This window comes from Mirounga angustirostris, unplaced genomic scaffold, assembly GCF_029215605.1.
Source record: "Mirounga angustirostris isolate CCGP_5_RB_7025 unplaced genomic scaffold, mMirAng1.0.hap1 SCAF_1, whole genome shotgun sequence".
In the NCBI taxonomy this organism is placed as follows: Eukaryota; Metazoa; Chordata; class Mammalia; order Carnivora; family Phocidae; genus Mirounga; species Mirounga angustirostris.
Genome location: NW_026991709.1, coordinates 164,578,140 through 164,593,590, shown reverse-complemented (window position 1 = coordinate 164,593,590; position 15,451 = coordinate 164,578,140). Strand labels below are relative to the sequence as shown.

The 15,451-nt window shown below is 51.3% G+C and overlaps 1 protein-coding gene across 1 annotated transcript in view; it reads right to left on the bottom strand.

Moving 5' to 3' along the window:
• The window catches only part of ATP2B2 (ATPase plasma membrane Ca2+ transporting 2), a 203,895-nt gene that overhangs the window by 67,096 nt on the left and 121,348 nt on the right, over positions 1-15,451 (bottom strand). The window contains exons 3-5 of the mRNA XM_054504605.2: positions 13,084-13,281; positions 5,010-5,267; positions 3,868-3,993 (exon numbers count right to left, since the gene is read on the bottom strand). Of these exons, the coding sequence (XP_054360580.1) occupies positions 3,868-3,993; positions 5,010-5,267; positions 13,084-13,281 (582 nt within the window). The remainder of the gene's footprint in view (positions 1-3,867; positions 3,994-5,009; positions 5,268-13,083; positions 13,282-15,451) is intronic.

Genomic DNA, 15,451 nt, shown 5'->3' with positions numbered 1-15,451 from the left:
GCCTTCCTGTAGGCTGCACCAGTGTGCCGACACCCCGAGGGGGTTTCTGCACTACCATGAGGACCCTGCAGGGGCCCCTAGCCAGGTCCCTCTGTCTTCCCCGGGGGGCCATTCAACTGGAAGGCCCAGCAAGGCCTCCCAGCACAGGGAAAGGGTCCGAGGTCTCTGTCATGCACAAAAATGAGCATCCAGATGGCAGTTATCCAGAGTTCAGAGCACTAGGGAAGAGAACGATCAAGGAAACCCCCCCGGAGGAGGCAGGCTCATGCAGGCTGAAGGTGGGGAGGAGCTGGATGGGGGAAGCTCAGAGAGGGGGAAGGGGAGATATTCAAGATGAGAAAAGAGAGGGGGGAAACGGACACTGCACAACCTCATCAGCTGGGGTCACCCCATTTTACAAGCGAGGAAGTAGAGGCTCAGATAGGGTAAAAAGCTTGTCCAGGGTCTCCCAGCAAATGAGGGCAGTAGGGATTTGAACCCAGACCTGTTTCACCCCCCCAAATCCAGGCTCCATCTGAGGAATGGGGAGGGAGCCAGTCTGTTGTGGGCATCCATCTGCTAGCACTGGGCTAGGGAGGGGCTCCCCCTACATCATACCCCAGGGCATCCCTACTGTCCTCACAGGTCAAGAGAAGGGGTGTGACATGCCCAAGGCCACACAGTGAGTTCACTCCCAAGCCCAGATCTGCCTCGGTCTAGCCCAACCCAGCCTTTTCTATAATAGCCTTAGCCTCCCTCTCTCTAGAAGATAGTGCTGGAGCCCCTACAGTGTGCAGGGCCCAGGGATGGAGCTCCTGGTGCTTTACGCTCAGGGCTCCCAGCTGCTGGACGGGTCTGGGTGAGAGGACCCATGGACAAGTGCATCGCAATGATGATGGTGTCTGTCCATCTGCATATGGCCAAGGCTGGACGGGGCCCATACAAGTGAGACCAGTAGATCTCTTTGGGAGGCAGGACTGGATGCATTTAACTCTTTACTTTATCTGAGATGGTTTGCACTCAGCCAAACTCAGTCTACATTAGGGGGCTGTGCTCGAATGGGCCAAGCACAGTGTGGGGGTCATGGGGTGAAATGTGTGTCCCAAGCCGTCTGGGGGTGACTGCCCAAGGGCAGTGGTGGGCAGAGAAGGCTTCTTGGAGGAGGTGGGGCCTGAGCAGATGGACAGGAGTTAAATGTGTAACAAGGAAGGGAGAGGGCCATCTAGGAGGAGGGAGCAGCCTCAGCAGGGGCAGGGTGGAGGGAACAAAGATGCATCTGCAGCAGAGGTACAGGGTGAGGGTGGGTATGATGAATCTGTGACTTGCGTGCCTAGGAGGGCATTGAGTGCACTGGCCATCCAGGGCTTGGGTCTACCTTACAACACCCCCAGCACCCCACAGCCTGTCGAGGCTCTGCTCTCACACCATCAGTGACCGGGAACTCATTACCTTTTGGCAGCCTTTTTGTCCTAGAATGGTTCTATTATAGAATTCTTCTCTTTCCAATTAGACTGCCTTCTGTTGGGCTGACTCTACCCCCTTCTCCCCGCCCCCCACCCTTCTCCAGGAGCTGGGGCTAAGCCACCTGCCCCTCCCAGCCCCATGCAATTGTGCTTTTGAATGCCAGTGCTGCAGTTCACAGCCAAGGATCACTTTAAGTCTAGCTCACACTGCACTCTGGCGATCTTGGTGGGTCCTGCCTCTTGCTTTCTTTTTGCCATCCTCCCTGCACTCATGGTCTCTGCAAAGTTGGTGGGCACACTTTCCATACTGAAACAGGACAAAGCTCCAGGGAAGGCCACTGGATTACCAGCAATCCAAGAATCAGCACAAACCCACCAGAGTCTCCTAGCTTCTAGCACATCCTGTTCTCTTTTGCCCACCCGGACATCTCAGGAGACCCTGGCTGTTGTCTCCTGACATCCAGAGGCCCGGGGTCCATACTATTTACCTGGGCTTCCAGCTAGAAGTGTAGGTAAAGACCAAAAAAGTTGGTTTGACTTGGGCTGGCTAGCTGACTTCCCATCCATCTCTGCCCCGTCTGAGTCTTTTCCAGAGTCTCCTTGCCCCTGTGCCCATCTCCTTGGCTGGTCTGGGATACACCGAATCAGTGATTCTGAACATTTTCTTTCCTCAGCCTCCTGCAAGGAACCTACCCCTCCTCTCCCTTCTCCAAACTGTCTGGAACCTTTGTCACCCATCCATTTAGGCTCAGTGCCTCCACCTGACTTCCACCGATCCAGATGACCCACCAGACCACTTCTCCCAGGGACAATTGCCTCTCTGCCAAGTCCTTCAGCTCAGAGGTCAGAACCAGGGCCACGGAGCCATGACCATTTACAGAACCCTCATGAGGCCCAATGTTCCAAGAAGGCATTCAAATCTTTCTATGATCTCTTAGACCCCAGAGCCTCCATTATATTTCATTATAATGGTTTAATGTCTTCATCTGAATATTTGAAATTTACATATCTGCGTTCTTGTTCCTTTATTGTCTGTTTCTTTTTACAAGGTTCTAAGCTCCAGGATGGCAGGAACCTTATTTGTCCCACCAATCACTGGCACACAGTAGCTACTTAATAAATGTTGGTCAAATAAGTTCTGGATAAATAAATGCCCCAGTGCTGATTCTCATTTCTTTCTACCATCCTACCCTGCAGACCTGTTGATCTTTTTCTTTGTATTGCAAGGACATCCCATATTCCTTCAGGCCTCTGTGTCTTTGCACACTTTTGCCTCTGCTAAGAGGCCCTTTCTCCACACCTCTGGTGAGCTCCTACTCACCCTTTAAAACCCCGCTCAATTCCACTTTGGGGAGTTCTGTTCCTTTCTTGGCTTTCTCACCTCTTCCTCACTCCTCTACTGTGGAATTAGCTGTTTGCAGGTCTGCTCCCCTCAGCCTCTGTGGGCTGGGGGCTCTCAAGGTCAGGGGGAGGCTCTGAGTCATCATGGGTCCAGTGCTCAGCACAGGGCCTGTCCCAGAACAGCTGCTCAGGGGATGTTTGCTGAGCAGTGCTGGACAAGGAGGCCCTTTGTGTGTCTCTGTTAGGGGGGTGTCTCATCCAGCTGGGGCCTCACATCTCCAAGGCCTTTCTGCCTCCTCTCTTTCCCCTGCAACAGCCAGAGGGAGATTTAAAAAATGTAAATGTGACCAGTTCACTGCTGAAAACTATTTCAGACGATCCTCATCACGCTTAGAAAATTTCCAAACTCCTGACCATGGCCCACGAGACCTGACATCTGGGCCCTCCACCCTCTCCATTTTCCTCACAATCTTCCTGCTTCAGGGCCTTTGTACTTGTTGTTCCCTCTGCCTGGTACATGTTTCCCCCCAAAAGCCACAAAGCCAGCTCTCTCTCCTCATTCACCACGCAACTCAAACATGGCCTCCTCTGACCTCCCCAGCCACCTGCCTTCCGTTGTTTTGCTTTATTTCCGTCATATACCTACCATCCTCTGGGGTCTTTGCAATGTCCGTCTCTTCTCACTACACCGCAAGCTTCTCCGGGCAGTGATCTCATCAACCTCCCTCCCTGCTGTATCCCCAGCACCCAGCCCAGTGCCTGGCACATGGCAAGTATCTAAAGTAATCATCACCTGATGGATTCTTTCCTATCCCTGATAAGAACAGGCTTACTAGAAAGTAAGTTCCGTGAGGGCAGGGATTCTTTGTCAATTTTATTTACTGTACTGTCCTCAGGGCCTGGCGCAATGCTGAGTGCACAGTAGGCTCAAAGTACATTTGTTGGGGGAAAGGGTCTGGAGCCAAGGAACAAAGTCTCTGAGAACTTCCAGCCTCATGATGGGGACACAGGTGCCCCTCCACCCCGGAAGCATAGAGGCAGGAACCGGCAATGGGAGTGAGCTCACCGTTGGGCCACATCTCACCTGATAGCAACATGGGATCCTTGTCCACGGACTTGCGCACCTGGTCAGACTCCCCCGTCAGGGAGCTTTCATCAATCTTGAGGTCGTTGCCCTGGATGAAGAGGCCATCAGCAGGGAGGAGGTCACCTGGTGGGAGGAAGGGCAACAGAGTCAGCAGGGTGTCAGGTGGCTGGAGGGTCTTGGAACATTCCCTTAAAGGTGATTGCAAGGTCAAGCTCACCATTGGGCACCTGCTGCCTCGAGCTCCCAGGGTGTGGGAACTAAGATGGTGCCCATCACAGGCAATAGGCAGCTGAAGCCTGGAGCCAAGAGGAATGGCACAAGGCCTGGAGGAGTGAGGCTGGGCCCAAGAACAATCCTAGCTTGAGTGGGCATGTACTTCTGTTTATAAAGTGCTTCTCTTGGCCTGGTGTGGATTTGGGGTCCAGTTTTCTCAATGATTCATGCTTCTCTGGTCTCACCTATGGTTAGGGAAATCATTTTGGAAGGGACGAGTCTGTCCTGACTATGCTGAGGGGACCTGAAGACAGGCACATTATCAGAGGAAACCAAGCTCCCTAAGGTGGAATGAAGAGGGCACTGCAATCTCTCCCCCATCTTCCGCCTCTGCTTACCCAGGACATATCTTGCCTACACCCCGTTTGGCACCAGCCAGCCTGACCACTTCTTCCATGGCAGCATCACAGGCCTAGAATGTTTGTTCACCCACATCCACTCCCTATGACACCTTCTCTAGCCCAACAACCATCCATCAATAGCCCAATCAGATGTAGGAAATGGATTTCACCTCATAAACGCATTCTGAGTGTTAGTGGTCCTTGCAGTATTGTGTTGAGAAGACTTCTGTATCTAGGCTCTGAGCTGTGATTGATTAGTAATGTCTGTTACAGGTGCAGGTTGTGAGAATGGTAGCACATGTGCTCTGTATTTGCCATTTCTGACTTTAAATGGATTCTGGAATCCTACCTCCTCTAGGAAGTAGCCTTTTACTTCCCAAAGGATCTCAGAAGACATCCTGGCTCAGGATTAGCCTTCAGGGACCGGACCCCTTCCCTGGGCCAGCCTCTCTGGGTCTGCCTGTCCTGTCCCACCTCTGCCCAGACTCTAGCTCTAGCACCTGGCCCTGTGGCTGGGACACTCACCATATTTGACCTGGGCAATGTCCCCAACAACAATCTCGGCCACAGGGATCTGGACCACCTGGCCAGCCCGAACCACGGTGAACTTTTGCTCCTGCTCGATGCGGCTCTGCAGGCCCCGGAACTGTTTCTCTTTGCTCCAGTCATTGAAGGCCGTGACCAGGACCACACAGATGACCGAGAGGAGGATGGCCGCCCCCTCGATCCAGCCGGCCTCTGCCTCCCCTTCATCCTCTGCCCCACCCTGGGCCGTCGCACATCCTGCAGAGAGCAGAAGGAAGCAGGCAGAGTGGGGTCAGCCAGGCAGGAGGAGCATACAGGTCTGGATTTAAATCCCTGCTCTGCTGAGTAAAAAAATGTCAATAATTAGATGAGCATGATCCAATTTATTCAATGCATCTGGGTGGTAAGCTCTTTGGTTTCCTGCCTTTGTTCTAGGTGTGAGATCTTGGGCAAATGACTTCACCTTTTGAGCCTCAGTTTTCACCTCTGTAAAAAGGGACGAATATTCTTTGTCTGGGGGATCTATTGTGAGGGTTGAACTTCAATGAGGTGAGGTCCATGGCAGCTCCCAACATGGGGGAGAGGCCTGATTCATGAGAAAAGAGAAGTGAGGATGTAACAGAATGAAGGCGATCGGTACTGCAAGTGCTTTAGGGTCTAGAGGGCAGTTTTGCTGATGTGCTTTCCTTTCATGCTTCCAGCAACTGTGAGGCAGGTCTCCAGACAGAAGGCCCAGGGGGAAAGGGGGTGGGGGCAGGAACCACAGTGCCAGGCCTGATGTCCCACAGGCTGGTTCTAATCCTGCCACTGCCCCTGTACGATCCTGGGTAACTCACTGTCCTCCCTGAGCTGCAGTGTCCACCTTTGCAAAATGGGAGTCACTGAGACCTCCTTCCTGGTTCCGGGAGAAGACTGTGAATGCCCCAGCCAGAGCTCAGGGCATGGCAAGTATGAAGCACTCCCCCCTCCGCCAACACACACAGCGAGGACACCCACACTCCAGGCTGTGGGCTGCTTATCTGTCCTACAGTGACCCTGCCTCCCACACCCTTGCACTGTTGAGCCTCCCGGTCTGGTTCCCCAGGCTGCTTGAGGCCTGCCAGGCCCACCTTGTGAACAGAAAAAGAAAAGAGCAGACACATCTGGTACAAAAGCCTCAGGTCCTGTCCATGGGGTGCTGAGTCCTAGGGTCTCTCCAAACTCCTCCATGCACCCTGTCTCCTGCATCCCCACAAGGATCCGGGGGGGGGGGGAGATTTATTACCTCCACTTACAGATGAGAAAACTGAGGCTCAGAAAAGGGAGGGGACAGCCAAGGTGGGTGCTGCAGCCAGGACTAGCCCAGGCCCTTTTTCCCACCAGAAGGTGGTGAACAGCCTTCTCCATGGAAAGTGACCCTGAGCAGCATCCAACTATCCATCCCTGGAAAACTCAGAGAGGTTCCCTTTCAAGGCGGCTGGGCAGGGGACGGGACCATTCACAAATCACTTACACCAAGTATTCATTTTAATTCTCAAGCTGGCCAAGAGAAGTGATTCAGAGAGGGGTGGCTACTCACCTGGGGTCACACAGCAGATCTGGAGTTTGAATCCACACCTGGAATCTGACACTGGACATGGCCTGCCCACTGTCCCTGAGCCCAGTGGCCTCCTCTGCCATGTGCTGGCCTCACATTGCCAAAGGCCCATGGCTGACTGTCTGGAAGTCCAATTCAGTCCCAAGGAAGAGAGAACAGTTTTGGGAGACCCCAGCAAGAGCTTCTGGGAAGCCGGGGGTCAAAAGCAACATGACAAAAAGGCCAAGTGGTATCAGGGAATGTTTTCCAGCTCTCGGAGGAGTGGAGGTCAAGGCTAGCTGGTGGGCCTAAGCTTGGGATGGTCCAGAATGATGTGGCCCAGAAGTATGTGTCCCTGGAAAATTCCACGGCTTTCACTGAACCAGTCACTCCTTGCAGGCTAGTAAACAACCACTTCATTGCACAAGGTCCTCGATGCCACTCTGTCATTCTTTTAGAATTCCAGACTTTTCCAATAATTTTAAGTTGTTTAGCTGGACCAGCCTTTAGTGCTAATGATCATCATAGTTGTGCTAATGCTAACTGACATCAGACCAGCCTTGGGTTTGAATCCCAGCTGTGCTACTTCACTGCTGCACGCCTACGACCTAGCTACTTACCCATTGTGCCTCAGTTTTCTCATCTGCAAAATGGGGGTGAGGACAGGCACTCCCTCGTTGGTGGCTGAGAGGACAGAGGGAGCGCGTTTACATAAGGCACTCACCTCACTGAGCACACAGAGTGAAAGCTGCTGTTTTTTGTTGCCTGGTGTATGGGCTGCATAAATGCATTCAAGCTCCACAGCAAGCCTGGAAGGGAGCCTTGGGCATCCAGCTGGAGGTCAGCACCATGTGATGACCGGGGGAGGGGAACCAGGGTGCTCCTCCTTCATCACAAATGACACCAGTGGAAGCTCCAGAGACCGGGAAACTCAGGTGAACCTTGCTAAACAGACACCCAGTCCATGGAAATGTGCTCTTTTGGGCTTCAGGGGAGTGACTTGAGATGCAGAGCCCCAGCACTTTGCTTTATGGGACTTTTGTTACTCTCTGCCTCTGCTACATGCTTTGTAAATGGGAAGACTGTTGCGTGCTTCATTGATGCCCCCTCCCTCCCCCCCCCATTATAGATTACAGCAGTTACTGGAACATTTAGGACACTTAGAGATAGCCCAGGACCATGGAAAGCGTTTGGGGTCTGGAATTGTAAAGACCTGACTTCAAATCCAGGCTCTGCTGTGTGACCTTGGGTAAGTGACTTGGCTTCTCTGAGTCTGTTTGGACAGCTGTAACATGGGATGACTTTGTGAGCCCAGAGCCCAGTAAGGGCCTGGCATATATTGGATACACAATAAATATGAGTCTTCTCTCCATTTTCATGAGCTACTCTCCTTGGACTGGCTTCTAGAAACCAAGGGTATGGTGGTTGAGCAGGATTCACTCTGTTCCTCTGATCCCCAACCCTGCCTGTTGCTTTTGCCTATTCAATACCAAGGAGCCCTTTGGGTCCTTGAGGGCACCCTGCCAGCAAAAGCCCATTAGTTTTTACTTCCTTTTGAGGACTGTCTCATGGTCACACAGCACCTTGGGATGGCCAGAAAGTGGGGCTGTGGATTGCTGGCTTAGGCCTTCAGCTGCCAGGACCTGCTGGACCCTGGTAACAGCTCCTCTGCCCCTGGTGCAGTTGGGGAGAAGAGATAAGGAAGGGGAAGGAAGGGGACTCTGAGCAGGCCCCGTTGAGGTCTCCTCTGGGGGGCCCTTCAGACCGGGGCAGGGACAGGTTTTGAAGATTGTGGCTACAGGGTCTGGGGAGCCTGCAGCTGCTCTCTCTGGACCTGGGGATTTGTAGGGTTTGGCTTTTATCTGTCTGACCTCAGGGAACCTGCTGGGCCTCTCTGGGCCTATCTCTACTTGTCCATCAGTAAAATGGGGAATCTGCTTTCTAGATGGTGACTGGGGCCTGGCATCAAAGAAGGGTCCTCGAAAGACACAAAGAAATGGAAAAAACATTCCATGCTCATGGATTGGAAGAACAAATATTGTGATGATGTCAATGCTACCTAGAGCAATCTACACATTCAATGCAATCCCCATCAAAATACCATCCACTTTTTTCAAAGAAATGGAACAAATCATCCTAAAATTTGTATGGAACCAGAAAAGACCCCAAATAGCCAGAGGAATGTTGAAAAAGAAAAGCAAAGCTGGCGGCATCACAATTCTGGACTTCCAGCTTTATTACAAAGCTGTCATCATCAAGACAGCATGGTACTGGCACAAAAACAGACACATAGATCAATGGAACAAAAATAGAGAGCCCAGAAATGGACCCTCAACTCTATGGTCAACTAATCTTTGACAAAGCAGGAAAGAACGTCCAATGGAAAAAAGACAGTCTCTTCAACAAATGGTGTTGGGAAAATTGGACAGCCACATGAAGAAGAATGAAACTGGACCATTTCCTTATACCACACACAAAAATAGACTCCAAATGGTTGAAAGACCTAAATGTGAGACAGGAGTCCAACAAAATCCTAAAGGAGAACATAGGCAGCAACCTCTTCGACCTCAGCCGCAGCAACTTCTTCCTAGAAACATCGCCAAAGGCAAGGGAAGCAAGGGCAAAAATGAACTATTGGGACTTCATCAAGATAAAAGCTTTTGCACAGCAAAAGAAACAGTCAACAAAACCAAAAGACAACCGACAGAATGGGAGAAGATATTTGCAAATGACATATCAGATAAAGGGCTAGTATCCAAAATCTATAAAGAACTTATCAAACTCAACACTGAAAGAACAAATGATCCAATCAAGAAATGGGCAGAAGACATGAACAGACATTTTTCCAAAGAAGACATCCAAATGGCCAACAGACACATGAAAAAGTGCTCAACATCGCTCGGCATCAGGGAAATCCAAATCAAATCCTCAATGAGATACCACCTCACACCAGTCAGAATGGCTAAAATCAACAAGTCAGGAAACGACAGATGTTGGCGGGGATGCAGAGAAAGGGGAACCCTCCTACACTGTTGGTGGGAATGCAAGCTGGTGCAACCACTCTGGAAAACAGTATGGAGGTTTCTCAAAAAGTTGAAAATAGAGCTACCATACGATCCAGCAATTGCACTACTGGGTATTTACCCCAACGATACAAATGTAGGGACCCGAAGGGGTACATGCACCCCAATATTTATAGCAGCAATGTCCACAATAGCCAAACTGTGGAAAGAACCAAGATGTCCATCAACAGATGAATGGATAAAGAAGATGTGGTATATATACACACACACACACACACACACACACACACACAATGGAATATTATGCAGCCATCAAAAGGAATGAAATCTTGCCATTTGCAATGACGTGGATGGAACTGGAGGGTGTTATGCTGAGCGAAATAAGTCAATCAGAGAAAGACATGTATCATATGACCTCACTGATATGAGGAATTCTTAATCTCAGAAATAAACTGAGGGTTGCTGGAGTGGGTGGTGGTGTGGGAGCGATGGGGTGGCTGGGTGATAGACATTGGGGAGGGTATGTGCTATGGTGAGCGCTGTGAATTGTGCAAGACTGTTCAATCACAGATCTGTACCTCTGAAACAAATAATGCATTATATGTTAAGAGAAAAAAAAAGAAGATAGCAGGAGGGGAAGAATGAAGGGAGGAAATCGGAGGGGGACACGAACCATGAGATATGATGGACTCTGAAAAACAAACTGAGGGTTCTAGAGGGGAGGGGGGTGGGAGGATGGCTTAGCCTGGTGATGGGTATTAAAGAGGGCACGTTCTGCATGGAGCACAGGCTGTTGTGCACAAACAATGAATCATGGAACACTACATCAAAAACTAATGATGTAATGTATGGTGATTAACATAACAATAAAAAATTAAAAAAAAAAGTGCTGTAACTGGAAGAGACACAAACATCTTCCAAGCCCCTACTATGTGCCTGTCACTTGGCTGGCACTCTGACACTAGGGGACCTGTTAACGGGCAGGGAGTTGGGAGTATTGAGTGTGCTAATCCCAGCCGTGCCACGAACATGCTGTGTGATCTCTGAGAAGTATCTGGAGGTCTCTGAGCCAAGAAAGCAAACAGGAAAGGGCTGTGGGTGCGGCAAGGTTCTACAGCCTGTTAAGTCCATCACTAGCGTCATTCTGGATATGACTGATGAAGCTTGAGTCTGACTTGGCAGGGTGGTGGTCCTGGCAACATGGAAGGTCCAGAACTCAGAGCTCAGGCCGGGTCCTGGGCACTGGGGGGTATATATAGCCACAGAGAGCAGGAACTTCACTCCATGGGGCTGGAATATGTGCAGCTGCCCTCATCCACCCAGATCCTGGCCTGAGCTAGCGTCTCAGCTAGAGGCAGGGAGGGGCAGTGGAAAGCACCAGAAGACTTGGGTTTAAAATCCAGCCCTACTGCCTAACAAGCTGTGTGACCTTGGGCAAGTCCTTCCCCGTTCCGGGCCTTGGTTTCCACCTCTCTAGGATGGAAGAGGTTGCAGCCATCTGTTTGGAGGCCTGTCTGTGGGGAGGCTCCTCCTGGCATACACTAGGAGCTCGGTCCGTGCTCCCAATGCACCCCCTCCACCATCTGCCCTCTGACTTCTAATCTTGCACTAAACTGGGTCACAGGAAGCCACTTACCCGGTGGCACTGACTCAGTCCCATCTCTTCTGGAGAAAACGTAGCCGAAGGATGGGAGCGTGGGCTCAGAAGCCAGAATGTCTGGATCTGAGTCATGGTTCTGCTGCTTCCTAGAGTGTGACCTAGCAAGTCATTTACTGTCTCAGGGCCTTGGCTCCTGGATGATAACAGCACCTACCCATGGGTTGTTGGGAAGATGAAATGAATTTCTACTGTAAATGCTCCCAACTAGCGGTGGCTATAAAAATTGTAAGAAGAATTATCGTTATTATTATGCTTGTGTGTTGCACCCTTAGCTTAGTTCAAGGTTTTTTCAAATAGCCATGTATAATCTTCTTCTACATTTTCTATGAAATTCCTGCAAAGACTGCTTCCCAGTGTGCAGCTCTTATAATGTCCTAAGTGAAAGTTCATCCCAGAATTCACTGTCAGGGGGCATGTTATCTTCCTAAGAACACTTTTCCCTCCTTGTGGATAGCTTGAGCTATGCAAGTCATCCAATTCCCTTTCTGCCTTGGCTGCCAGTAAGCTCACAGTCAAATTTACATCTCAGTCATAGTAGCAAGTATAGTTGGTTCATTTGCTTCCATTCTTTTCCTGTCTGACTTCCTATTTGACTTCATCTTGTGAGATGTGTCCTTCTTGTGTCTTTAAAGCCTCTCTGGAAAGAGGTTATGCAGGATAAAAAGCAACTTAGTAATATTACTTATAAAATTGAGGTAGTTGGCCTAATAGACTTATCTCATTTCTTGGGCAGCTCAGGCTTGAGAGAGGGTGAGGGGCCAATGTTCAAGGAATTTCAGAGACCACCTCCTCGTCTGGGGAAATGAGGCCCATGATGGTTATTTCTTCTAAGCTATTCACTTTTTATTTGCTTGCTTGAAGTAATGAACATAGTAGGATTATCTCTTTACACAGTGCATTCATTAGGAAAATGCTGAATCATAATTAATAACAAGTGTTTATAATATCCTACTAATGAAAAATCACATTATAAAAACCTAACAAAACAATATATCTTGTATGATCCCATTTATTCCATAGTATGTCTCTCTGTCTCTCTCGTGTGACATAGGTTTGAAAGACTTTGCCATCGTAAAAGAAAGAGTCAATGAGCTGATAAAGTCCTAGCCCTTAGCAGGTGCTTGGTTTCTGGAATAAAAGGATGAGGGAAAGTTGAGGTTTTCCATTAGGAGTCCTAAGTTCTGACTTTGAGAAGTGTGGGTCTGCTCCAGAGCCCTCTCTGGATGAATGGGACACTGCTTCCTCGCTCCACAGAGCAGTGTCTCCATTCAGAACGCAGGGACACATTTTGGGAGGCCCTCCCAAGACCGGGACTCCTCACATGGGAAAACATACTCAGCATCAGCCCCACGAGTGTGTGCATGATACTGAACCAACCCTGGGATGGGACCGTGAAAGAGGAGGGGCAGCACGGATACTGAGTCCTCATGCAACCTGCAAAGGATGCAATCCAAGAAGGACCCTGGGAGGAGGAAGGCTGGGGCAGCCACACCCATGGCGGGAGCAGATCCAGCACCCACTCAGTGACCTTGAGCGAGTAACGCGCTTCTCTGACCTTGTTTTTCTCATCTTTAAAATGGGCATAATCATGGCCCTTACCTCATGGGGTTTTAGGAGGATGGTATCTCAGCCCAGAGCTCGACACACTGTAAGTGCTCAATAAATGCTCATTGTAGTTATTCCCACTGTTGGTGCAATCCTTGCGTCTCACACATGGGAAAACTGGGGGCCGGGGGCTGTGGCTGAGGCCCTGCCCCCTGGGCCTCGGTTCCTTCACCCGGGTGCCCTGAGGTGTGGCCGCGCTGCTTGTTGCAGCATGGGGAGCGGGGGTCTTACCTTCATTGCTCTCGCCAGGTGGGTGGTAAAAGGACAGCCCCAGGGAGATGATGGCCGCGATTTCCAGAATGATCAGTGTCACGTCTTGCAGTGCCTCCCACACCAGCTGCAGGAAGGTTTTTGGCTTCTTTGGAGGTATAAAGTTTTGCCCGAAAATCTGCTTTCTCTTTTCCAGATCTGGAGCAGTGCCCGGCAAACCTGTGGACAGAGTGCAGAAAGGTTGGCCTGGGAGGCCTGGAGGAGATGCTCGGGTTCCCGGGAATTGTCCCGAAGGGGGCCAGCCCCGTGGTGAAGCACAGAGAGGGGGAAACACAAAGCAGGAAACTTGCAGGCACCAGCCAGGAGCCCGGCGCCCAACACTCGCTTCCAGCCCACAGTGGGCTCCTGTGAAATGCCAGAGACACCATGTGGTGGGGTGAATAGTGACCCCCTCAAATGATATGCCCACATCCTAATCCCTGGAAAGTGTGACTATGACCTTCATTAGGAAAACGGTCTTTGCTGACATCATTAAGTTAAGGATCTTGGGATGAGATCACCCTGGATTATGCAGGGGGGCCCTAGAACTAATGACAAGTGTCCTTTTAAGAGACAGAGGGAGAAGACCCAGACCCAGAGGGCACAGGCCATGTGAAGACGGAGGTAGAGATGGTAGGAGGCAGCCACGAGCCAAGCAATGCCAGACGACGAAGAAGCCCAAAGAAGCAAGGACGGGAATGTCCTCTAGAGCCTTTGAAGGCAGCACAGCCCTGCTGACACCGGATTTCCAGACTTCTGGTCTCCGGAACCGTGAGAGAATAAAGTGCTCTTGCTCAAAGCCACCCAGTTTGTGGTCACTTGTTATGGCGGCCACAGGAAGCAAATACACACCACCAGGCCCACCTTGCACCGCATCCTTTCTCCTCCTGCCCTGCCCGTTGAGCACAGACTCGGAAACCTCTGCCTGGTTTGAACCCCAGCCTGTGCCTCCAGCTCTCTGAGCCTCAGTGGCCTCCTCTGCGATGGGGATGGTGACTGCAGCTAGCCCACGAGTGGTCGTGAGCATCTCATGAGAAAATCCACGAGGTCGGTGTTTGTTGAGCACCTACTATGTGCCCAGCACTGTTCAGACACTGGGATAGAGCAGTGAGAGAGACAGGCAGAGCGCCCTCCTGGGGGACATGGCCTCCCAGTGGACACATGTGCCATGCTCAAGTGGTGCCTGGGGGTGGCAGATGCTCGATCGCTGCTTCCAACCCCCCGTTTCTTCACTTCCAGATAATTCTCCCTGCCTCACCAATCTGATCCTCACTCCCTGCTCAGCAACTTTTGGAGGCTCCTCACTGCCTCCAGAATAAAGTCCACGTTCCCCAGCCTGGTGCTCCGGCCTCTTGATCTGACCCCCAAGCCATGTGTGTAGCCGCATTTCCACTATGTGGCCCACCCCTGGCCAAACCAGGCCAGTCCTCTGCTGGCCTGGCTTGTGCGTGCCTCCTGCCACACATTTGGTCAGGTGCGACCTTCCCTTGCCCTCCGCCCAGCTCCGTTTGCCTGTCTGTAAGTACTCTCCCACACTCATTGGCGCCAAGGTGTGAATAACCAAAACCCTGGCCAATCACCCTGGGTGCCTTTGTGCCTTAGAACAGGAGCCTGCAAGATCAACCCGTCATGGTGGGATTCGGGTGTGTGACAGAGAGGGGCCAGCCTCACTGTCTACTGGGCCCCTCCGGAGGCCAGCACTTCTCCTTGCTTCTCTCCCTCCTATGATGCTACCCTGTATCACCCCAAGTCACTGGTGTCACCCTTACTCTTTCCACAAGCGCCCTGGCACCTTCCTGCCTTGCTTATGCTGTTCAGAGAGCCACGAAGAGGCATGCCTTCCAACTTCTAGGGATGAGATCACCCTCTGCGGACAAGCACTCTCCTCCACCGCAAGCGGACATCAGCTCCCTGCCCTCGCCCCTAGGTGGCCTTCAGCAGCAGGGCTGACCTGGTCACTGGATCTGTGTCCCTCCTGGGCCATGGTGCCTTGGGGGCAAAGACTGGTCTGCTTCCTGTCCCTCAGGTCCTGGTGCTAAAGCCACCAACTACCTTAGAATCCTCTTACCCACTGAATGCAGGTGACATGCCCAAGTGTTCTGAGCCTGACATGGGGTGTCATCACAAGGAACGCAGCACAAATGGGCCCCCACAGGTGGGCAGTGTCAGTCCTGTCCCTGAGGCCAGCCTAATCCCAGCTCACCTGTGGCTTAATGAGGATAGCTGGAGGGTGGGCATGGAGGGGTGGGGGGGGAGGCACACCCCCATCAGACTTCTAGCCTCAGTCTATGCCAGAGAAGGGCGAATCCGGAGGGATCCCCAGAACAACAACAACAAAAAAACCATTTCA